The sequence below is a fragment of the Solenopsis invicta genome, chromosome 5 (genome assembly GCF_016802725.1).
Source record: "Solenopsis invicta isolate M01_SB chromosome 5, UNIL_Sinv_3.0, whole genome shotgun sequence".
In the NCBI taxonomy this organism is placed as follows: Eukaryota; Metazoa; Arthropoda; class Insecta; order Hymenoptera; family Formicidae; genus Solenopsis; species Solenopsis invicta.
The window spans coordinates 5,458,308-5,485,087 of NC_052668.1; the positions used below are offsets into that span (position 1 = coordinate 5,458,308).

At 34.8% G+C, this 26,780-nt stretch overlaps 1 protein-coding gene across 1 annotated transcript in view; it reads right to left on the reverse strand.

Annotated features, from left to right (window-relative positions):
• The window catches only part of LOC120357934 (insulin-like growth factor-binding protein complex acid labile subunit), a 603,658-nt gene that overhangs the window by 150,894 nt on the left and 425,984 nt on the right, over positions 1 to 26,780 (reverse strand). The window contains exon 4 of the mRNA XM_039449983.1: positions 15,591 to 15,709. Within this exon, the coding sequence (XP_039305917.1) occupies positions 15,591 to 15,709 (119 nt within the window). The remainder of the gene's footprint in view (positions 1 to 15,590; positions 15,710 to 26,780) is intronic.

Below are 26,780 nucleotides of genomic sequence, written 5' to 3' on the forward strand. Positions count from 1 at the left end.
TGTTGCAAAAACATTGCAAAGATATTTTTTTGCAATATTACTTCAGCAATATTGCAGCATTATTTTAAAAATATTATGAAAAATTAAATAACCTATTCTGTTGTATTATAAATGCATGGTCATTTAATAAAAATTACTTCTATAAATTTTAACCTTTAAGAATTCTTAAATGAAATACGTTATATTATTATACATACAAATAAGCACATTACTCTTAATAAATCAGTAATACTAAAACTCTCATAATATATCGATGCGTTTTTTAGAACAATTTTAATTACTTTGGGTGTTAAGAATATTATGTCAAGTTGTATATAATCAATGAGTAAGGTCTTGCGTACAATGGAGGAATAGAAATGATTATTAAATATTAGAAATAAAAAAAATAGAAATACAAATTAACGAGGAAAAATCAAGAAAAAGTAAAAAGAAAGTTGATTTTTATAAACTTTTTCACGACATAAGACTTTCAGTGAACTGTCAATAACTTTTTTTATATACACTACTCAAAAGAAAATAGGGAACACTTTCCAGACACCAAAAATTAGGCTATTTTCAAATGACTGTAACTCGGTGAAAAATCATCGCAGATAAAAAATAAAAAAAGCATTTTGAAGCTTGAAGATCCAACTTTAACGCTCTATCAGCAGATTTTCAAAATTCTTTTAACTTCCTTGTCTTATGCAGTAAAAAAGCACACCCTGTTTTGTTCCTTAAAATTTCGTATTTTTGACACTTTGCAGCTCGACCAACAAATTTTTTTCGAACAATTCAAGTAAAGCTTCATAAACTACAACATTTTGCCTACAAAATGCTTTTTTTAAAATTTCTCTACGATTTTTTTTGACCGAGTTACGCTACTTTGAAGCTAAACCTGCATTTTTTACAAATGATATCCGTACTCCGTGAAAAATCATCGTAGACAAAAAATCAAAAACCATTTTAAAGCTCGAAGTTCCAGCTTTAACATGCTGTTAATGGTTTTCAAAAATTTTCTCAATTTCTTAGTACTATGCCCCAAAAAAGATACACTGTTTTTTCCTTAAAATAACGTATTTTTAACAGCCTGTAGCTCAATAAAAAAATTTTTCTCGACAAATCCAATGCAAGTGCCATAAAGTATAACATTTTCTCTACAAAATGCTTTTTTTTAAGTTTTCTCTACGATTTTTTTTGACCGAGTTACAAGACTTTGAAGATATACATTTTTTACAGTACATTTTTCCGAAAAATGACGTCTACCGCCGACATTAGCATTACCCAATGTGCACCACGTGGAGGTTGTCGGTCGGATTTTTGCACATCGTGTGTGTGTGTGTGAGTGTGTGTGTGTGTGTGTGTGTGTGTGTGTGTGTGTGTGTGTGTGTGTGTGTGTGTGTGTGTGTGTGTGTGTGTGTGTGTGTGTGTGTGTGTGTGTGTGTGTGTATGTATCACAGCAGAGATAAGGACCCCGCAGTTCGTCACTTCTGCAGTATTTAATGACTCCAAACCCTCTCTGCTGTGTGTGTATGCGCTCGCGCGCATGAGAGTTCAATAGTGTGTATTTCCTCCTCTCTGATCAATTACTGCTTGCAAGCGTTCTCGCATATTTATACATCTTGCAATACGATCTTGCGGAATGTTGTGCCAAATTTCCGTTAAAATTTCTCCCAATTCTTCTAAATTTCGCGGCTGTTCCTCGCGACGCCTTAATCGTCGTTCCATTTCATCCCAAATGTGCTCGATTGGATTTAAGTCCGGGCTATTGGCGGGATGATTTAACAGTCTAATTGCGTGTCGTTGAAAAAAACGTCGCGTTATATTCGCCGTATGAGGTCGAGCGTTGTCCTGCATAAAAATAAAGTTCCGACAGGTTCGATTTAATAGCAAAACGTGTGGTCGTAGAATATCGTTGATATAACGAACACCCGTCATTGCCGGAGGTGGCAGGATCACTAGATCACTTCGTCTTGTAAGTGATATACACCCCCACACCATCACGGAACCGCCGTTGTAGGATCGTATTGGCATAACGCAACGTCGATCATAGCGTTCATTTCGTCGACGCCAAGTACGTATACGAGCATCATTGCCATAAAGGCAAAAACGTGATTCGTCGGAGAAATATACATTTCTCCAATCCCTAGCGGTCCAATTTATGTGATCGCGCGCAAATTGATAACGTACTTGGCGATGTACGAGTGTGAGTCTTGGTACTTGTGCACGAACACGAGAACGAAGACCGGCTTCTCTCAAACGGTTGCGAATTGTTTGTTCGCACACATGGCGCAAATGAATGTCATTACGAATGTTTCTTGCGGTAATTATTCGTCTTTCTAATGCATAACGAACAATGGCTCGATCTTGTCTATTTGTCGTTAATCGAGAACGACCACTACCTTCACGTCTCGTGTAATTTCCCGTGTCTTGATATCGTAACCAAGCTCTACTCACTACGGACACAGATGCACCAATATCTTGCGCCACATAACGCATACTAAAACCTTGTTGCAAAAGCGCAATTATGCGTGCAACTTCTACGGCCGATAAATGTCTACGCGGCATTTTGAAAATTCCGTGTCGCTTATCACACTGCGAGAATCGCCGGCGTACTAAACAAAATTTTATTGTATTGAGCATGCAATGTTTACATATGGTCATCTTTGTCTAAAAAGAGATTTTTTTAGACTAAGACGACTATATGTTTACAGTTCACAGGATTGGAGAAATGTATATTTCTCCGACGAATCATGTTTTTGCCTTTATGGCAATGATGCTCGTATACGTACTTGGCATCGACGAAATGAACGCTATGATCGACGTTGCGTTATGCCAATATGATCCTACAACGGCGGTTCCGTGATGGTGTGGGGGTGTATATCACTTACAAGACGAAGTGATCTAGTGATCCTGCCACCTCCGGCAATGACGGGTGTTCGTTATATCAACGATATTCTACGACCACACGTTTTGCTATTAAATCGAACCTGTCGGAACTTTATTTTTATGCAGGACAACGCTCGACCTCATACGGCGAATATAACGCGACGTTTTTTTCAACGACACGCAATTAGACTGTTAAATCATCCCGCCAATAGCCCGGACTTAAATCCAATCGAGCACATTTGGGATGAAATGGAACGACGATTAAGGCGTCGCGAGGAACAGCCGTGAAATTTAGAAGAATTGGGAGAAATTTTAACGAAAATTTGGCACAACATTCCGCAAGATCGTATTGCAAGATGTATAAATATGCGAGAACGCTTGCAAGCAGTAATTGATCAGAGAGGAGGAAATACACACTATTGAACTCTCATGCGCGCGAGCGCATACACACACAGCAGAGAGGGTTTGGAGTCATTAAATACTGCAGAAGTGACGAACTGCGGGGTCCTTATCTCTGCTGTGATACATACACACACACACACACACACACACACACACACACACACACACACTCACACACACACACACGATGTGCAAAAATCCGACCGACAACCTCCACGTGGTGCACATTGGGTAATGCTAATGTCGGCGGTAGACGTCATTTTTCGGAAAAATGTACTGTAAAAAATGTATATCTTCAAAGTCTTGTAACTCGGTCAAAAAAAATCGTAGAGAAAACTTTAAAAAAAGCATTTTGTAGAGAAAATGTCATACTTTATGGCACTTGCATTGGATTTGTCGAGAAAAATTTTTTTATTGAGCTACAGTCTGTTAAAAGTACGTTATTTTAAGGAAAAAACAGTGTATCTTTTTTGGGGCATAGTACTAAGAAATTGAGAAAATTTTTGAAAACCATTAACAGCATGTTAAAGCTGGAACTTCGAGCTTTAAAATGGTTTTTTGATTTTTTGTCTACGATGATTTTTCACGGAGTACGGATATCATTTGTAAAAAATGCAGGTTTAGCTTCAAAGTAGCGTAACTCGGTCAAAAAAAATCGTAGAGAAATTTTAAAAAAAGCATTTTGTAGGCAAAATGTTGTAGTTTATGAAGCTTTACTTGAATTGTTCGAAAAAAATTTGTTGGTCGAGCTGCAAAGTGTCAAAAATACAAAATTTTAAGGAACAAAACAGGGTGTGCTTTTTTACTGCATAAGACAAGGAAGTTAAAAGAATTTTGAAAATCTGCTGATAGAGCGTTAAAGTTGGATCTTCAAGCTTCAAAATGCTTTTTTTATTTTTTATCTACGATGATTTTTCACCGAGTTACAGTCATTTGAAGATAGCCTAATTTTTGGTGTCTGGAAAGTGTTCCCTATTTTCTTTTGAGTAGTGTATATTTCTTATAATTCGTAGATGTAAAATTATAAAAAATATGTGAGAAAAGTCATGGACAGTTCATTAAAAGTCTTGTGCCGCAAAAAAAGTTATGAAAATCAGCTTTTTTCCGCCGATTATATGACCTTCCCATTTTTAATGTAAAACGCACAGTGAATGTAATATTTTATGCCTTATTTGTATTTACTGTGCGTTTCGTTTAATATTTATTTTTAATTCTTTGTATGTCTGACATTTAATCCAAACAATACATAAGTTTGCAGCAATTAAGATTTCAACGTTACAGCAATGTTGCTGCAATATTGCTGCAAGTGTTCCTCCATTACTGTACACTCTGTAATGGTTTGCTGCAATACTGTTGCAAGTACTTCTTCATTGTACGCAGAGCATAATATTGCATAAACGTTATATTACAATGTTGCTGCAACATTACGTGCAATGTTTCAGCAGTATTGTTAAAGCGGACATTTTATCGTTGCTGCAATATTGCTGAAAACATTGCAGCAATATTTTGCAACATTTTTACAATATTACAACTTTACAATCAAATATTTCTGCAATGTTGCAGTAATATTTGTGTGCTCTACGGGATAATACAATATTGTTATAACATTGCATTAATATTGCAATATAATATATCATATTACAATATTGCAGTGATATTGCAGAAATATTCAAATGTGATATATCGCGTTATAATATTGCTATGACATTACAGCAATATTGCAATATGATATATCATAATACAATATTGCAGTAATATTGCGGAAATATTCTAATGCGATACATCGCGTTATAATATTGTTATGACATTGCAGCAATATTGCAATATGATATATTATATTATAATATTGCAGTGATATTGCAGAAATATTTGAATGCAATATATCGCATTATAATATTCCTTTGACATTGCAGCAATCTTGCAATATGATATATCATATTACAATACTGCAGTGATATTGCAGAACTATTGGAATGCGATATATTGCATTATGATATTGTTATGACATTGCAGCAATATTGCCATATGATATATCATATTACAATATTGCAGTGGTATTCCAAAAATATTAGAATGCGATATATCACATTATAATATTGCTATGATATTGCAATATGATATACCCAGATAGCGTACAATATGATAAATATTAATAATAATTAATTATTAATATTTTTCATAAATGTTATAAAAATATTTCATACATATTTTACGTACATGACAAAAATAATTATAAAAATCTTTATCCAAAATGTTATTAAAATACTTATAAAATTTTTTCTAAAATATTTATGTTAACTCTTAAACACGTAAGTGGGTCTGAAAGAAACATATGGAGTTTTGAACACTTGCTATTTGAAAACCGAATGAGATAGGAGATTCGAAGCAAGACGTAAAAAAGGTTTGAAATCTCTTCTTTCGATTGATATAGTTGATCAACTTTTTTGGTCAATCAGAATTTGAACGGCACAGCAGCAAAGTTTTGTTAAGGTCAATGCGACCCATATAGTGTGTAAGTGAAACTTCTTTTGTGAATATTTTACATAAAAGGCTGGGCAAAATACGTTCAAACAGGTCGGTTTGCGGATGTTACTTGCATATACTCTGTGTAAAGTTGGAATACTATGAAATGCTGTAGAAAAGAGAGTTTTTCTGAAGTGTATCATGAAACATATCAATTTTCAATTTTAGACACGATTTAATAAAAAATACCTCATATTCGCCTTGTTATATAAACACATTTTTTAATGGAAATGGCAATGATATAATTTTTTTTTGAAAGTATGAATCTTTAGTTTTAAAACGCCATATTGTAAAGTTCTTCAAAGTTTTATGTTTGAAAGATATGATTTTTTTGTTTAAAGTGGATTTTTAGATGCCCAAAAATACCTCATATTCTCCGTGTTACATAATTATACTTTTTAAAAAGAATGACTTTGCCAATCTTTATTTTGAAAGTGTGACTCTTTAGCTTTAAAACGCCGTATTTGAAAGTCCTTAAACGTTTTTTGTTGCAAAGATATGATTTTTTGAATGAAAAATTGATTTTTAATCAATTTCTTATTTTTGCTTAATGGTTTTGCTTTTATAACTTCACAATAAATTATTTTTCGGCAATGCCGATTGTGCAGTCACATTCCTGAGATTTTGAACTTTTGTTTAAAAATAAAATTGTAGAAAAATATTGATTGTAATCAAAGTTATAGCTTCTTAAAGTTGAAAAAGACTCCCAGACCTAAAAATGTGTTTCTGTATTTTACAGGATCGGTGTGTTTAAGGGTTAAGTAAAAAATAAATATTTACTAAAATATTTTATAATATATTTTAGAAAAAATTCATGGTAAATAAAAAATAAACATTTACATAATAGTTTATTAATTTTTTCTTATTTAATTTAATTATTGCGTTATATTAACATATTTTTTCTAGTTGCATTTTTATTTAAACAAATAACGTGTATTGACCTGATCTATCAGTTATATACACATATTAGCTCTAAGTGTTCAGAGGTCATCACAAAGGATTTGTCTGCAGCGATCTTAAAGGTTAAGCAACGTTGACCGGAGTCGCGACTTGGATGGGTGACCGTTTGGGAATATTAATATTACTGCATTATCTCAGTAATATTGCTGTAACATTGCTGCAATATATCATGTCCGCAAAAATTAGTCACAGGAATATTATTGCAATATCTCAGAAATATTACTGAAATATTGCAATAATATTACTGCAACAAATTTTCGTAGACATAATATATTGCAATAATGTTACAACAATATTACTGAGATATTGCAGTAATATTCCCATGACCATTTTTTGCGGACGTAATATATTGCAGCAATATTACAGCAATATCTCTATAATATTCTTTAATATTATACAATAACATTAAAGAATATTGCTGCAATATTATAGTAATATTACTGAAATATTGCAGTAATATTACTGCAATAAATTTTTGCGGACCTTATGTATTGAAGCAATATTACAGCAATATTACTGAGATATTGCATTAATGTTTATATAACCATTTTTTGCGGGTGTAATATATTGCAACAATATTACAGCAATATCTCTGTAATATTCTTTAATATTACACAATAACATTAAAAAATATTGTTGCAATATCTCAGTAATATTACTGAAATATTGCAGTAATATTACTGTGATAAATTTTCGCGGACATTATGTATTGCAGCAATATTATAGCAATAATGCTGCAATATATCGTTGTAATATTTTCGCAATATTAAAATATTATAACAATATTGCTGCAATATTACGGGAAGTTACGATGGGTGTGATAGCGGTGTGTGTGAGCTACATGTTTTCATGTTCAAACTTATAATTTTGCTGTTACTACTATGAGAATTTATCTACTTACCTATTTTTCTTTATTCTTGAAATATATTAAATGGATTTAAGCGCGAGCGATTTGTGGTGTAAACGAAAGCCGCGAGGCGCGGGGAAGGCGCGAGCAATGAGAGACGTATTCCTTAAATTCCGCATCTCATATTTGATGTAATACAATTTATATTTTATAGGTGATCTCAGTTTGGGATGCATGGCGTGATAGCGGACAGATTACCCAATCATCACACAATCTTAATTATTATTACTTTTATTGTTAATCGTAATAAAAAAGTTACAGAAAATTGTAAGCAAGCGCTGCGATTTCGAGTATTTTAATATGGAAAATTTTGTTAAATTTGTTGTTAGACTTTAATTTTTAATTTTAATTGATCTTAATTTTATCTCTAAAAGTAAAAATTTATTTTAAAAAATGGCGCGGGAAAAAAAAGAAATTTTTCGTGCGCCAGACGTAACAATGAAAAATCACATTTCTTGTAACATCTTAAAATTGTGAGGTTCTTTTGAAATAAAATTTGGCACAAATTTTCCTTTATCTAGGTGGATATTTTGCCCTAAACAGAGTGTCTTGCAATCACTGAGCAATATTTTAACAGCGTATTTTGGATGTAAAGTGGAGCAAAAAATCTTAATACAAAAATGTCGAGGCTATAGTAGCTTTTGAATTATAACCGATCAAAGATAACCAATAATGTCGAGTAGAATTTGCGCGCTCAGGACCGTAGTTGGATAGCACGCTCATCGGTTTATCATTTGTCACTGATTTCACATAATATTGATTTTTACATCTGATTCCTAAGAACGTCACTAATTATTACTGTTATAATTATTAAATTTTATAGTTTTACAATTGCGAAACAAGGATTGATTAGTTTCAGCATACGAGTATGTGATTAACATATCAAAATATTCTTGTGATGTATAATCCATTTTTATTTTATCACACTGTTCACACACTGTAATTATACTTTAATATTATACTCTAAAAAACTTTATCACGTTTTTTTTTATGCAATATTGACTCGGTATTTACTTAGCGAGCATAATACATATTGACATCTGTTTCCTATACATTTAGTAGTTACATTTAGTTTGTATGAACTTGTGAAATCAGTGACAAATGATAAACCGATGAGCGTGCTATCCAACTACGGGCCTGAGCGCGCCAATTCTACGCGACATTACTGGTTATCTTTGATAGGATATAATTCAAAAAGTACTATAGACTCGACATTTTTGTATTAAGATTTTTTGCTCCACTTTACATCCAGAATACGCTGTTAAAATATTGCTCGGTGATTGCAAGACACCCTGTATAATGATTGATTACGCGCGGGGCTCATAATCACTATCTTTATTACGCTATACTCTTTGCGTTACAAATTGTCAAAGATCACTTGCGAGACGCAGAGTAAAAAGTCAAAACGAAATAATTGCTAGACGATGCGCACGTTGCGATAATCATAAAGCATATTCGTTATGCCACATTAACAAAATAACGTTAGCGATAACAATTACTAACGGGATATAGGCAGCACAAAGCATAACAAAGTGGAACATACTACGGAAGATTTATGTTCAGCAGTGAAATATTATAGCTGGATAACTAATTAACTAATCCATTATCATAAGTTTTTACGCTAAATAAACGTATTGCTGTTAGTTTTAATTTCCCAGGTTTATCTATTTCCCTAACACATTTTTTAAGCATGTTCCATGCATAAAACGTGTTTTCAAAAAATAAATTTAAAAGATTTAATTTGGTTCAAGTACCTTAATAACCTTTCTTAAATTCAAATAATTAGAAAATTAGAAAATAAATACAAGGTTCAAGGCTTCTAAAGAATAACAATTTAAATAAGACAAGAAAAGCTTCAGAGCCGTGCAAGGTGTTGTGCACCAATACAAAATAAATACCAATGTAAATAAAGTAAACGTTTCGACTATTTAATTACTAGTCATCTTCAGTACAATGTTTGAATCTATAACATTGAAACAATTAAATATCAAATTGTATCAAAAACTTAACGCAACATTAATTAATAAATTGAGATCTTACCTTGAATATATCTGCGGTATTAGCTTACAAAAACGTACTACATTGAAACGTGTTTAACAAAAAGTGTCGAAAAGCGTCTTAGTTTGAGATATATTCTCGAGAAACAAGCGAAGGGACATCGTTTTCGGAGCATGAGTCTAAGTAAGCCCGTACAAAAAAAAGGAGAAAAAGACACCAATATTCAATGTCAGAATGTAAACAGATGAATAAATAAGTACAGATAAAAATAATAATAAATATAATAGATAAAGAGCTGTAAAAGTCAAGATAATAAAATTGTAAGAAAGAAAAAACTAATGTAAATTCAAAATATACCAAAAATAATAAATGAAAAGCTATACAAGTCCAATAATAAAATTGTAAAATAAAATAGATAACATGAAAAAAATAGTATAGATTATACCTATGAGTCCCGAAAACTATATCCTAAATGAAGCTGGTACGAATGTACATATGTGCGCGCCTCGCGTATTTCGCATGTGTGCGGCAACCGAGCGTCAGCACGAGAGACACCATTTATGCCGGTGCGTGTACATCACAAAGTGTTGTGAAACGAATAAGATGAGAGAATTGTCAAAACAGAATGATATAAGTAGGAAAAGGGGTGGGGGGGAGGGTGGAAGGATCGGTCATTAAGGAGAGAAAATACGATTGAGAATAGGAAAATACGCGTCAGAAAGCAGTTTGGTATCACTTTGTTTGTTGAGTCTTTTTTGTTATCTCTTTATGTGTAACATTTGAGATATCGATCTTTTCTTAAAGAATGGTTCTTTATCTAAAATGTCTACATTATCCCAATCAAAATCATGATTATTTTTGATGCAATGTTTCGTAATAACGGAAGGAGAACTGGATTTTCTGATCTATGTTTAGTGACTCTTGTTTTAAGCTGACGTTTTGTATGTCCCACATAAGACGACTCACAATCTCTATAATTAATTTTGTAGACTACATCATTGCACTATAACCGATCAATGTGATCTTTTCCCACGGTTGTAAATTTATTAAGTTTAAAGAGGATTGTAAACGCAACGTTACAGTCATACTTATTAGGGAAAGACAAAAATTTATCTGATACAACTTGACTTGATATAAGGGATCACGAAATACCTTTTTGCATTTTTGTCGGTCACGTAGGTATCATTTTTATAAACAAAAGTGTTTTAATCTAAAATGAATCCTGGCGAAGATAAAATTTAAAGGATAGCTATTGTCAAGTAAGATATTAATCATAAGAGTGAAATTTTTTTGATGAAACTATAGATGTGATAATAAAATTATTCTGTCCACCATACCAAAAACAACACTTTTTTTATGACACAACAGGTGAAGCAAAAGGAAATTAAGGTATTTTCCCGAAAAGGTGGGTTTACGATACTGATCGAAAATAATCACATTGTTGCGTTTTATCAACACATCAAGAAAACTGATTTTTTCTTCTCTCTCTATCTTCATTGTGAATTGCAAGCGGTCATGCACGAAATTAAAAATGTCATGAATACAAGATAATAAGTATTCAGATGCTGCCAGTATAATATCGTCTACGTATATAAAATAGAATGTAGATGGAACGAAAAGTTTTTGATAGCAGTATACTCCAAATCCTGCATGACCAAATCTGCTAAAATAGGGAATAACAGAGAACTCATTAGTAAACCAGAGAACTGCTTGTAAACAACGAAGGTGCGAAAAGGTATTTTACGATCCCTTATATCAAGTCGGTATCAGATAAATTTTTGTTTTTCCTTAATAAGTATAACTGTAACATAGCGTTTACAATCCCCTTCAAACTTAATAAATTTATAAGCACGGGAAAAAACTACATTGACCAATTATCGTGCAACGATGTAGTCTACAAAATTAATTGTAGGGATTGTGAATCGTCTTATGTGGGACAGACAAAACGTCAGCTTAAAGCTGTTACATCCGGAGGATTTTACGATTTCCCTTTTCGCATCCATTATACAAATTATGCTAAACAAGCTAAGAGATTGTCTGTAAAATTTACAATACTTACACCCGGAACTCCACGATTTCTCTTTTACAAAATAACACTATCACCCGGCTATTATAAGAAAAAATCAAATGTTGTTCTCGGAATATATATATATATATATATATATATATATATATATATATATATATATATAATGGCCACATATTACATCCGGAGCAATAAATAGAAGCAAAAAAAGGAGAAATCGTGCGACTACAAAATTACAAGCAACGATGCTTATTAATAATTCATATGGACGAACAAAGCCTGGACTCGAAAGAGAAAAAATCTAAACGCTATTAAAGTCTGGCAACAATCAGAGATAAGATTGAGTCGCGACGCCGGACGGAAACTATAAAACTATAAAATCAAAATTTACAACCCGGCTTTGTTTGTTCCAACCTATGTTTCATCACGAACGGAAAGATGATTCATATGGAAAGCGAGTCCCAAATAAACGGACGCGGCGATATAAAAAATCAGGACCGAACGTTCCAAGAAGAGAAACCGTAAGATAACGAATCCCTTAAGCGATTGGGTGATGCAACAGCTCGCCCCTCTTAGAGTTAAGAAAAATCGGGAGAAGATTAGCCAACGAGAGATCATCCGAGAAGATGATTGGTGGTGAGCGTTGGTGAACTACCCAACGAATAAGCTCAAAATTTCGACAACAAGGAATCTCCAAGGAAAGGAAAAAGCTCAAAAGGCTTTACCCAATCAAATCCTCATCTCACCCACTAAACTAATCTCACGCCCTTTTCCTAAGCCCTATAAAATACGCAGCTTCGAACGGCTCGAACATTCAAAAAATTTCAACTTGGCTCTCACACCCACGCGTTGAAGTATCGAGGCAGTGCGCGTTATTCTCAAAACGTTCGAACTTAGAGTCTGTGCTCGAGAATCACATTCATTGGAACTCCGAACGGCCCGCCGTTGCAACATCCCTCAGAGCGGACAACCTGCGCTGCGTCACACACCTCAACCCGCAGAATTCGATAGTTTCTTCACTTTCTCTTCTCATCTAACTAACAAGTAAGTTCGTTATCCCTCATTCTCTGGTTCCCTCGGGACTACAAATAATACTCAAAACGGTTGATAGTGGTCAACCACGGGAGACGTCCCACGATCAGTCGCCGGGCCGCAAGACGTCTCCGCCGCAAGCGGGTCAGACGAGCGCGGATTCTCCTCGATCAAGCATACGAGGAGTATCTTCAAGAATTGAGACGCGAGCCCGTGGAACAAGAAATCGCTCCTTCGGAGGAACGCCGCGCTTCCGAATTAATAGAAGATTCGCGAGATCTAGAACCCCCTTTTCTCGAGGCTCCTGGAACTCCCACAGAGCTCCGACCAGAATCCCCTGCCGTCTCAATTTCCTCCTTGCTCACCTACCGGATAGCTCCCGATTCTCCTCCTGAAACCGTCTCCAGCATTTCGTATTCTCCAATACCCTTCGATTCCCCAGCATCAAGCCCCCCTCCTTCTCCCACGAGCTCCACATCTAGTGTGGAGTTCCTGGAAGAGGTCGAGCTCCCCCCCCCCGTCGCCCACGATTTTATTATTTTAACGGCCTTCAAGACTCTTTCGAAGAGATAATTCAACAATTTCCTCTTAAAAATATACCCCCTTTTTTATCACATTTTTGCCTACACTTTGACTTAAATTTAGATGTCCTACACTTAGTAATTACGGCCCTGAATCCTAATGACCGGATCCCCGTTTTCCTCTCTGACGATCCCTACCAGTATTATGTACCCATAGATTTTTTCTATAATTTCTTTCCTCCATCTACAGTTACTATAACCGAAATTAATTAATTCCATCTCCTCCTGTGTATATAATAATGCGTATAGTTTAAGTTTCCAAAATTAATCAATCGCAATACCTATGTTAATTCAATATATATATATATTTATAGTCTCTAGATCAATTATTCAAAATGCACCGTTTAGCTTTTTCAATTAAAATAGATAATTTACACTAACTATAATTCTTAAATATTTGTATTCCTGATAATTAATCATGTTCTATCTTGTAATTCTCAATGTTTTTAAACCTCAAAAATAATGTTAACTTCATAGATTTTCCTATCGATATTAAACAATGTATTTTAATTTTAAATTTCTGAATAATCATTACCTAATCGTTTTATATTTTAATTAAGTTAACTGATTACGTACTGCTGTCTTAATTAATAATGATTACCTGTTATATTGTTTTCTTTTTTTTCTACTAAATAACAATAACCGATCATGTATTTATTTGCTAATTCTCTTGAACAACTTGAACCTTTATGTATGTAAATTTCAAGTATCAGAATATATGTTAAATTTTAGTTAAAAAGAAGCACCAATGTAAAATTTTATTTCATCAACCCATCTCGTACTCACACACTAACCTCCCGACTCGAAAAGATTGCACTCGGTCCGATCCCGAGTTATAGAGATTGAATTCTCTGACTCAAATTAGGACCAACGATCGCACGATTCTGAAAGCGCGTTAAAGCGTGTCATTACACGTTGACGCATAATTTCGGAATCATCAAAAGTGCGTTCGGCTCGTGCCGCACATCCCACAAGTGCGGTCACGAGAATAAAAGAGTTTTTGTTGCATCCTTCCCTGTCTTCCTCAAGTCCCAGGCATCTTTTGAGAGATAGCCTTCCTTTTCCTTAAGGTTGGATGTAACAAAGCAAAAGTCACTGAACATAAATTAGATATCAGAAAATCCAATTTTTCTTCCATTATTACGAAATATTGCATCGAAAACAATCATGATTTTAATTAGGATAATGTAGAAATTTTAGATAAAGAATCATTCTTTAAAAAAAGATTGATATCTAAAATGTTACACATAAAGAGACAACAAAAAGGACTCAACAAACAAAGTGATACCAAACTGCTTTTTGACATGTATCTTCGTATTCTCGATCGTATTTCCCCTTCTTAACGTCCAATCCTCCCCTCCTCCCCTTTTCTTACTCATATCGTCCTGTTTCTACAATTTTCTCATCTTATTCGTTTCACAACACTCTGTGGTATATATTCGTACCAGCATCATTTAGGATATAGTTTTTGGGACTCATAGGTATGATCTATACTATTTTTTTAATGTTCTATTCTATTTTACAATAAATCTATTCTATTTTACAATTTTATTATTAGACTAGTACAGCTCTTTATTTATTATTTGTTTTATTTTAAATTTACGTTAGTTTTTTCCTGCTTACAATTTTATTATCTTGACTTGTACATCTCTTTATCTATTATATTTATTATTATTTTTATCTGTATTTATTTATTTATTTATTTTTTTACATTCTGACATTGAATACTGGTGTTTTTTTTTCTCTTTTTTGTGCAGGCTTACTTAGACTTATAGAAAACGATGTCCCTTCGCTCGTTCCTTGAGGATACATTTTGAACTAAGACGCTTTTCGACACTTTTTGTTAAGCACGTTTCAATGCCGTACGTTTGCGTGTTAAGCTGATATCGCAGATATATCCGGTAAGATCTTAATTTATTGATTTATGTTGCGTTAAGTGGCGTTAAGTTATGTTGTGATATTATTTGTTATTTAATTGTTTCAATTTTATAGATTCAAACATTGTACTGAAGATGACTAGTTATTGAACAGTTGAAACGTTTACTTTATTTACATTGGTATTTATTTTGTATTGGCGCACAACACCCTGCACGGCCCTGAAGCTCTTCTAGTCTCATTTGAATTCAAATAATTATATTTTTAGTTTTGTTTGATCTCCAATGCATAAGTTTTTTTGGATTTAAAGAGATTTATTAAACATAAAAAAATATTTATTTCTGTGTGAATACGTTGTCAAATGTGTGTATATGTTTATGAAAGAAACACTGTATACTCATCATCTTACAATGATACTTACGGTAAGAAGATTGTTGGACATATTCAAGTATTTCAAATCCGTTAAATGCCTCAGTGCATCAGAGGGAAACTCCTGGAAGAAATTAGCCGAAAGATCTAACTGAAGCAGACTAAAAATTCCTGAAATTTTAAAGACTTTATTTTAATCATAACCTTACAACCTTATTTAATTCTATGTTTAGGTAGAAGTACAGTCGTAAGCTAAAAAGTTGCAACGCATTTTCTTTGATGGTTTTTAGAAGACTTGCTCATCAATCGGCGAACGTAATTGGTTGGATCCACAGATAAGAACCATTTACGTTCGCCATTCGATGAGCAAATCTACATTCCAAAAATCATCAAAGAAAATGTGTTGCAACTTTAGCTCACAACTGTACAAGATGTGTTGTGAAATTTTATGCCATTTACGAAGCTAAGGTAGTATTTTTTATTTTAAAATAATATCATAATACTTTAACGTGCTTATTCAATAGTCTTGTTATCTATGACATGGTCCTAGACTGTTGGTAAACTTCATTAAAACTACATATTAAGAGTTCTATTTTCATTCAAAGCTGTAAAATGTTCGTATTACCTTATTTCATAAGTAACTTATACACAATTAGAAAGAATTCTGCGTGTAAAGGAATATTTAAAAAATTATGCTTAAACTAATAAACGTGTTTTTAGGTTCATAAAAAAATATATAATTAAATTAATCTTATGGTAGAACCAAATTTGTGAGAACTTACAATAGAATTTATTATTTTATTAATGCTATTATTCATGAACTTTCATATGGCATTCTGACGAGCAATTGTGACGTGACTCTGTAAATTTTTTCACATGTTTATCAGCATTCGTGTTTTTACACGTAAGTCTCAGAAATAATGCTTTTTTATGGATATCGGTTATACTCGTATTATAGTCGTAAAAAAGAGGAAGATGCAATATATACTTTGACATATAATTTTATTAAAAAATAACAAAACTTTTTAAGAAAATGTACATTTGTCTAAAATATATCTTTATTCTGTTGTAACAAAACAATCCTCAACAAAACAATCCTCTACCTCGCGCTCATCGTCACTCCGCTCCGACCGACCGAGCGCCGCGACATCGCGGACCACGTGTGCGCACCGAGCTAAGGCCTTTTACAATACGTCGTATGTCGCTGTCGGATGTCATGTCGTGAAAAAGGGGAGTTGTTCATTTGTTCCGAAAACGACACCCGTCTAGCCGACAATACAATACGCATGCGCCCGACGTCCGAATCGGTCATACGCACTGAACTGAATACATACAGGAAAGAGCCGTAGCCGGAAAAAAGCGGTCAGAGAGAGAAGGTTACGTTGTCTCTTTCTGTCATAGACCTTTTTTTTAGCGGTACAAGCATCATCAAAAGTATGCTGACTGATGAGTTCAGAGAACGATTCAGAGGCACTTTAGGAGGTTTGACTAGCTTTTAGATATGATTGTACCATCAAAAATGGCGGGTTTCAAGAGCTTAAAAAGAAAAGAAACAGCCAACATAATGGAAACCTCTCTCTATGACCAGCCTTTTACACACGATTTCTATAGGACGGCTCTTTCCTGTATGTATTGGGTTCAGTGGTCATACGACGTATTGAAAAATAGATCTAACCTCTTGGCGCGACAGCGCGCCAGTACGCGCACCGTGACGTTCCACAACACTCTTATTCCGGACAAACCGGCCGAACGCGCGGATTGGTGCATCCAACTACACGATCGGATAAGCCGGCACTGGAAACGCAGAAGTCAGATCTCTCCGGTGGAAGAATCCCAGTTGCGCACAGACCCAATCGGACACTACTAATTATAGCGGCCGATGACTAGAGTATTTCCGTTGGTTGGGTTAGATTAGATTACGTAATTGGTGATGTCCGATCAGGTCTGTGCGCATCTGGAACCTTCCCACACCGTCAAGCATTCTCGACGGCGACAGAGCCATTTGTAAACTGAAATATTGTCAGGGCATCCGCGCCCTGATAATACGATTGCCTCATTTACACGAGGCCGCTCGGGCAAATCACGGAATCGCTAATTTAACCGTACCGTCACACCAACCAATCCACGCTTTCCATGACTATCGTCACACGCACCACCGCATTCCGCAATTCTCTGATATCCATTGGACGACGTTTCCGTATAACCTCGCGAAACTTCATTATATATATATATATATATATATATATATATATATATATATATACATATATAGATAGCCAAAATCTCAAGACAGTTAGCTTTTAAATTAGTTAAATACAATTATTCCAATTATCGATTTGTTCATTTAATTCAGTTGTCTGTTCATGCAATTAAATCTGATTATTTCGAGACAATTGTCTGTTCATTTAGTTAAATTTGATTACTTTAAAACAATTATCTGTTCGTTTAGTTTAAACCTGATACTTAGACATTACGTAATGTAATCACATGTATTTGTTTGACATTTTTTGAATTAATTTACAATCTTTGTTTTTATACATCCGAGTGCGATTATTTGAACGGTATCCGACGAGCTTATCTCCAACCAAATTCTCGATTCCGGCACCGCCCGAAAACCGCTAGTGTTACACTATTATATGTATGTATATATATATATATATATATATATATATATATATATATATATATATATATATATCAGGAGGCGCGGTCGCGTCTCGCGGTATTTTTTTTTTTTTTTTTCTATATATATACCAGGTGTAAAAGTATGAAACAGGAATTTCCCTATAGATGGTGCTAGCCATCAGTTTAGGGATCGTAAGACCTAAAGTCCCTAAAAGTAGAGAGTTTGGACATCTCCGGGTTCCACGTGATTGGACTGCACCTAAAATGGCAGGACCAAACGGATCCCTCTTTAATCCTCTTTAACCAATGCGATAACAGCATACAACACGTTCAAGTGCACACAATGATAAACATACACACACATAAAGCTCACGTACATACACTACATATTTACCACCGACATTTTAGGGGGAGATGTCCAGACTCTTTACTTCTAGGGACTCTAGTGAGACCGCTTCTGCAGCGCCATCATCACCTTCTAACAGCTAAAGAAGATATTCAACACACAACCCAAGTTCCAAACACCGGTATATTTTTCTATATCCTTAAACATGTCGAGTTTTGTGCCTACAAACTACAATTTGCGGACAGCATTGGTTTTCTGTTATCATTTGAAGAAAGCTGCTGCAGAATTGCATCGAATGCTTGTCGAAATTTACGATGAACATGCACTTGGTAAAACAAAGTGTTTCAAGTAGTTAAAAAAATTCAAAAGTCGTGATTTTGACGTGAGAAAGCGAAGAGCGTGAGAAACCATCGAAAAAGTTCGCAGACAACGAATTGCAAGCCTTATTGGATGGAGATGATACTCAAACTCAACAAAAATTCGCGGATCAATTGAATGTGACGCAGAAAGCTGTCTCGTTTGAAAGCTATGGGAAAGATTCAGAAAGTGGAAAAATGGAGTGTCTGTGAAGTTAGCACGTCATTTTATTAAATAACAAGAAATAATGATAGTTCCAGTAGCATTTTTGATAATTCTACAGTTCCTGATAAAAATTTAAAAGAGTTGCGCATTTTTTATAGTAAAAACATGAAAAAAAATGACGTGCTAACTTTACTTTCCAGCACGGCACATCTTTCTCTAAAGTACCGGAAACATTCTAATATTACAACATCTGTTAAAAGTTCTCGATAATTTTATGCTACACATTTATATAGAACTAAAAAAAAAACATTTGAATAATTAACAATTTTATATCAAAATTAGAATGTCGTGCTAACTTCATAAACCAGCACGGCACATTTCCCTCTAAAGTATCAGAAGCATTCAAATATTACAACAACTATCAAAAGTTCCCATTAGTTCTAAGTACGTTTCACATCTATAAAGAGTTTAAGGATAAAATTACACCAATTAAATAATATTTAATTTAGCGCACTTGCACGGCATCGCAAAAGCAAAGTACCATCTCAACACGAGTTCAGGACGACTTTTAAGCATTTTTCGATAGTTCTGCCATAGCTATAAAGCTTTCTATGAGTTTCGATTGGAGTTTTCACATCTATTTGTTTATAAACAATTTTTAATTGGGTGTACTGGCACGACATCGCAAGAATAAAGTGCCATCTCAACGTCAGTTCCGGACGACTTATCAGTATTTTTTGATAGTTCTGCCATAGTTCTAGACCTTTTTATAAGTTTCAATTAGAGTTCTTACCTCTATTTGTTTATAAACAATTTTTAATCCGGCGTACTGGCACGGCATCGCGAGAGTAAAATACCATCTCATCGCGAGTTCCGAACGGCTTTTAGGCATTTTTCGATAGTTTTGTCATTGTTTTAAAGCTTTCTATAAGTTTCGATTAAAGTTCTCACTTCTAAATGTTTATAAACAATTTTATATCGGGTATACTGGCAGGACATTGCTAGAGTAAAGTATCATCTCAACGCGAGTTTCGGACGATTTTTTAGCATTCTTCGATAGGTTTGCCATAGTTCTACACCTTTCTATAAGTTTCGATTGGAGTTCTTACTTCTATTTGTTTATAAACAATTTTTAATCCGCCATACTGGCACGGCATCGCAAGAGTAAGGTACCATCTCAAGGCGAGTTTCGGACGACTTTTCAGCCTTTTTCGATTGTTCTGCAATAGTTCTAAAGCTTTCTGTAAGTTTCGATTGAAGTTCTCACCTCTATTTGTTTATAATCAATTTTTAATCCGTCGTACTGGCACGGCATCGTAAGAGTAAGGTACCATCTCTAAGCGAGTTCCGAACGACTTTTCAGCCTTTTTTAATAGTCCTGAAATAGTTCTAAAGCTTTCTACAAGTTTCGATTGGCGTTCTCACCTCTATTTGCTTATAAACAATTTTTAATCGGGCCTACTGGCACGGCTTTGCAAGAGTAAACTGTCATCTCAACGCGAGATTCGGACGACTTTTTAGCATATTTCAATAGTTCTGCCATAGTTCTAAGCTTTTCTATAAGTTTCGATTGGAGTTCTCACACGTATTTGTTTATAAACAATTTTAAATCAGGCCTACTGGCACAATATCGCAAAAGTAAAGTACCATCTCAACGCGAGTTCCGGACGATTTTTTAGCATTTTTCGATAGTTCTGTTATAGATCTAAAACTTTCTATAAGTTCTGACGATGCACCCCGTATAAAGCATCGTCCCGGCGAACATCGGCCGGAAAGACCGCCGGGCCATAACCGGGGGTGCCTCGGGCACCCGTTGTTAAGACTCCGAATACCGCGATACCGCCTAGCGACAAACACCGCCAGAGGAGACCCGCCGAGCCATCGCACCCGCTGAGTCGGCGCGCACGCGCACTCGGAAGACACGGAGTGTTCTCCCTACCCCGACGTCAAGCGCCGAAAAGATAATGGAGGCGAGCGGAGTCGCTCGGTATAAATAGGGCCACCGCGACGAGAAACAGCGACTCCGTCACCGACCAGCTTTCCGATAACGATCCGCTGCTTTGGTGATATCCTGTTCCCGAATTCGGAAACCCGGTCAAAGAGTGCTTGGCCGCGGCAAGAGAGTACTCCGCCTCCTACGCCAATTCATTCCGAATACATCAGCCTTCACGAGTAGAGACCCGCTCAAGCACCAAGAGTCTTGGTCAGCAAGCCGGTCCTCGGCGACCCGGAGGCTACCCTCCTCACTTCGCAACACCCACCCAAACCGCCGTGTTCGGGGTCCCGGGTCAAGTTACTTGACAGGTTGCCGCGCGTCCAGCCTACCTGCGACAATCCCGTCGCAACCGCTATACCGCGCGGGAAGTCGACCCGCCCGCGAGAACACAACGGCTAGCCCGTAGACCGTACTGCAAAACCACGCCCATCGCGTCACGAAGCACGGCACGCCGGCCGTAGACCGCGCCCGCGCAAAGATTACACCGTATACCATTGTACGATCTGGCGACGAAGCGCATCGACACTTGTACGAGGTGTGTTCAAAAAGTATCGCGAATTTTGTGTTTTTTCAAAAATTATTTATTTATTCATGAATATCTATTTTGTCCCCTTCAAAGTAATCCCCATGAGATATTATACACTTGTTCCAACGGTTTTTCCAATCTTCGAAGCACTTCAAAAAATCATTTTTTTTTATCTTGTTCAGCTCCTCCTTCGATGCCGTCTTTATCTCGTCAAGCGTAGCGTGACGTCGTCCTTTCATGGGCCTCTTCAGTTTAGGGAACAAGAAAAAGTCACAGGGTGCCAGATCTGGGGAATACGGTGGCTGCGGCATCATTAGTGTGTTGTTTTTGGCCAAAAAGTCGCGCACAAGCAACGATGTGTGAGCAGGGGCGTTTGGTACGAATTTCGCGGCGACCCGTCTCATGCCCAAATCATTGATAAAAATCGAATGGCACGAGCCAATCGATATGTTTAGGTCCTCAGCAACTTCTCTAACGGTGATTCGACGATTGGCCAATACCATTTTCTCCACTTCATTAATTTTTTCGTCTGTTGTTGAAGTGCTCGGGCGTCCGGCACGCTCTTCGTCGTTCACATCTTCTCGGCCTTCTGAGAACATTTTGTACCACCGATAAACGTTGCTTCGGTCCAAGGTAGCTTCTCCGTATGCCACAGTCAACATTCGGAATGCATCCGCGCATTTAATTTCGTTTTTCACACAAAATTTGATACAGGTTCTTTGATCCATTTTTTTGAATAGGTAAAAATCGAAGACGATCCAAAACACGTGCAAGCAAAGCAGCTGTCAACAATTAAGTGAACATTCAAAATGGCCGAGCTTGTCGGCATAAGTGAGAGACATGAGTACCAACATAACGCCACAAAAAGATCGAAATTCGAATATACGTAACCCGCGAAAATTCAAAATTCGCGATACTTTTTGAACACACCTCGTATATATAGATATTGTTCAAAAAGAGCGCTAAAACGTTCAGCAATGTGTGAATGATTAAGGAGACGCTTAGTTCACTCCGACGACGGTGTGGATAACTCGCCTAGCAACCCTCACTTAGCAACGTTGTTTGTTTACTATCGATCTTTCGATCGAGGATTCTCATGGCCGGCGGATCAAATACGATCCTTTTTCGTTACTTTCATAGTGAGATTTTTTCATGCGTGCACGCTATTCTCAAATAGGAAGGGAAATTCTCGTAGTACTACGAAGAAGCTCTTATTACGATTCTTGAGTCAAGTCAGTCGTTCGTCTGAGGACCACATAAGTCCGACAGACATTTTCTTCATTTTATTCGTTCGTCTGAGGACCACATAAGTCCGACAGACATTTTCTTCATCTTATTCGTTCGTCTGAAGATAACGATCTTACAGATACATTAAAGTATACAATTGTTCGTTAGAAGAGTTTTAAAATCTTACTAACATTTATTGTTTAAAGAGTTCGTCTGAAGATTAATAATATCTTACAGACATTTTCAACTATTATTTAAATTGTTTTTAAATCATTCAGATAGTTTCTTTTCACTTAACGAAATCTCTATCTCTCATTTTATCTTTTATTTATTGTCTCTGTCTCTCTGTTTCTCATTCGTTTTTTTTTGTGTCTTTCATTAATTTTTTACTTTACATTCCATGTGTCTATCTCTCTTTCCTTCTTTTTAATTTATTGTAAACGTTATGCAAAGAAAGCTAAAGATTGTTCTGTCCTTTTCTTATTCATTATTATTATTAAATATTATAATAAAATTTTTATATTGTGATTATTTCTCATCTTTTCCTGCGTTCCGTATCCGAAAAATAGTTATAATATTTATTCGCTTGTTTCTAACAGATATATATGTATGTATATTACCGTGTATATATTGTCTGTCTCACTAGCTAAATATACGTCAATTTAAACCATATCTTGCGTGTAGTATCTTAAGACGCACCGCCGGCCTTCCTTTCTCCCGCGTTGAACCATTTTCTCGATCTAGCAACCGTAAACCCGACGAGCTAATCCGTGCGCGGAAAGTCGGTAAATTACAAAGTTTCGATTGGAGTTTTCATATGTATTTGTTTGTAAACAATTTTTAATCGGGGGTACTATCACGACATCGCAAGAGTAAAGTACTATCTCAACGCGAGTTCCGGACGGCTTTTAGCCATTTTTTGATAGTCTTGCCATAGTTCCGATTCTTTAAATATCAATTTCCTGTTCAAGTATAAATATTGGGTTTTTTTACGTTGAAAAAGAGGTCTGGTTGTACCTATCAAATGCATAATAAAGTAGTATTAATGAAATATTTTATCAATATAAGCAAAAATATTTTTATTTTATTAAATATTTTGTAAATATTATCAAATTTGGTAGTTATAATCTGGCTTTATTTTCAGCGTACTATCTTGCCGTCATTACGAATTCTACTAATTCTAACGAAGCATATAGTAACATTACAATTATTAAATGTATTGCACAATAATGTTAGATTTTATTTACGCTTTTTTCTATTACATAATTTATGTTTGAAAAGTTTTCTTTTTAATGTTAAAATTAGTATTACTTTAATAATAATAAGAACGGCATTAATATAAATTATTGTACTGCACTAACATATAATAAAATATGATCAGTAATTACAATCTTAGCGTTAACAATAATTCGCTTTTTCTTTATACCGTCGTACTTGTACCAGCCATTTCCGCATCCCGCGTACGTGATATAATAGCCATTATCAGCATTATCTGATGAATTTTTGTAATTTATTGCGCCGACTAGGACATATGTTTAACTAGTTAATATAATATTTAAGGCAATTGCTTGAAGATTGTGTACAACCGTATTGTCGCGTTTGATATACCTAGGATCGGTAAAGATCGTCGTGTCTATAAATAAATGTGGACCATATTCTATATTTTCTGTGGTATTTCTTAAACATTTTCTGCATTGTGTTGTAACCATTAAAGTATTATCAATTGCCTTCTGCATATATTGTAATCCTTCACATAAAAGAATGTCTACATTCTTGTTTAACTATATTATTTTTCTTTTTTGATAATAACCACATGAATATACTACGGTTTTTCTACAACTTGGTATGTCGGCAAACAAATGAATAATTAAATGTGCAACATTACAATTTGCATTTAATTTGGAAGTCATAAGAGTGTACAATGTTATAGCGTTATTTAGAAGTGGAAGATTTATTAAAATTTTCGCTCTTTCGCTTTAGTGATGTTTTTTTATTTTTCCGCTTTGTAATATTGACATTGCTAAATTTATTGTGCGGTTATTTGAAATCTTTATTTTTTCTTCGTAGGATTTTATGCTTGCAATGGCGCTTGCGATTTAATAAAAAATTGCATCAAATGCGCAAGTTTGTGAAATATTAATTAATTTTCTATTAATAATATTATTACATGTATTACCATTTTGCATAAGTGGAATATTTCGGTCCCTTGCCATTTTAATGTAGTCCCATTCCAGACACTTGTCTAAATACGACGGCTTACGTCGTTTTTTTACAATAAAATTTTGTTTCTTGGTAATTTATATCAAGTCCTCGTTAATTTTTGCGGATATTAAATTCTATTTCTTGTAAACTTGGTAAATCTTTATTAATGATATTACCACTTGTTACGTTACTCGTTTTGCTCTCTCAGTCCCGATGCAGAGAATTGTTTTAGTAATTTGTCCAGAAGAGAAATCGTGTCGCAAGTATTATTGCTTTTGGAGAGCTGATTTTAAATGGTACGAGATTATAAAGATGTAAGTAAATGATTTATAATCGATGAATGTATTTTGCATTATAAGGAAATTTCATGTACATTAGGTCGTAGCAAATTTCTCATAAAAGATTGATTCTATTTTAGTAATTTTTTTGTTACTGCTTTTAGCATTATTCATAGTTCCTGCTTTGCAAGATGTACGACAAACACATGTTATTGGAAATTTTATTACATCCAGACCTTTGCACAATGCAAAATAATGGCAGATCTTACCCACCGTCGAAGGAAATATATAGTACAATTTCACAAAAAATGAAGGAATTCAATAGCGATATAACATCCAAACACATATATGTTCTGATTAATGAAAATAGAAACGGATTTAAAAACAAGATTATGGAATTTTTCAATATTGACAGAGAAAATGTGGAGACATCTTATAACGTATCATCTACATCCATCGAGATTGACACAAATTAGCATTTAAAAAGCACGATGTCCTCTGTCCAATTTTGCAAAATGTTACATTAGTATTGAAGGTACTTGAAAAGAATGCAAAGCCATTATGAAGGGTAAAATTATGCACCGACCACGCGATAATGTTGATGTAAAGATTATATAATATAGTTGAAGAAAACCATACTTATAAGAAAAAACGACAATTAAGAGACTATTAAAACGTCGTCAAATTGTCACCAACGTTTTAATAGATAAAAAAATAGATGCCGTAATTTTTCGGAGGCAGGAGGCTAAACGTCTCAAAGATTTTGGCGATGTTGAACCTTCAATAATACCCAATGCTGCTGTGTTGCGGAAAGCAAAAGAACAAGTGTTAATAGAACGCTACGGATTTTTATACGCAAATCTGGCCCTAAATCTTTTACATAGTGCAAAAGAAGGGAAATACCTTGGCGCTATACATAATGTCGGATTGTTGTAATTTTTTTGTATATACTGTAGCATCGAACAACAATTATTATATAAAAGTAGAAGCAAAAGTAAAAGCAAAAGAAATTCAACAGGTTTTATAACAATCGATGCTACTGGTAGTATCATAAAACAAAATTCTAATTGCGAGCCACTAGTTTTTTTTGTATAAATGTATGTATGTAAATAATGATGGAAGTATACCAGTTTACCAAATGGTTTCGGCGGATCACAAAGCAATGTATATTGCATACATTCTACAAAAAATAGTATCTCTAGAAAACGAACCTCCGCGTAGGGTTGTTAATGATTTCAGTTGGACAATTTTAATTGTTGTCGCTCAAGTATTTGCAAATTGTGTTGATTTACAAAATTATTTAAAGAAGTGTTTTAACATTTTAAATGGTTGCAACGACATACTTCCATCTTGTTTTATAAGATTAGATGTAAGTCATTTTGTATCCATAATATCGAGATGGAATTGTCTTAAACAAAAAGTTTATAAGTCACGTGTTAGAAAAATTTACTTACGTTCTCTATGTCAAGCATACAAAATGACGTAACTTGAAGAACTGCGTTTATTTTTTGAAGCTATTC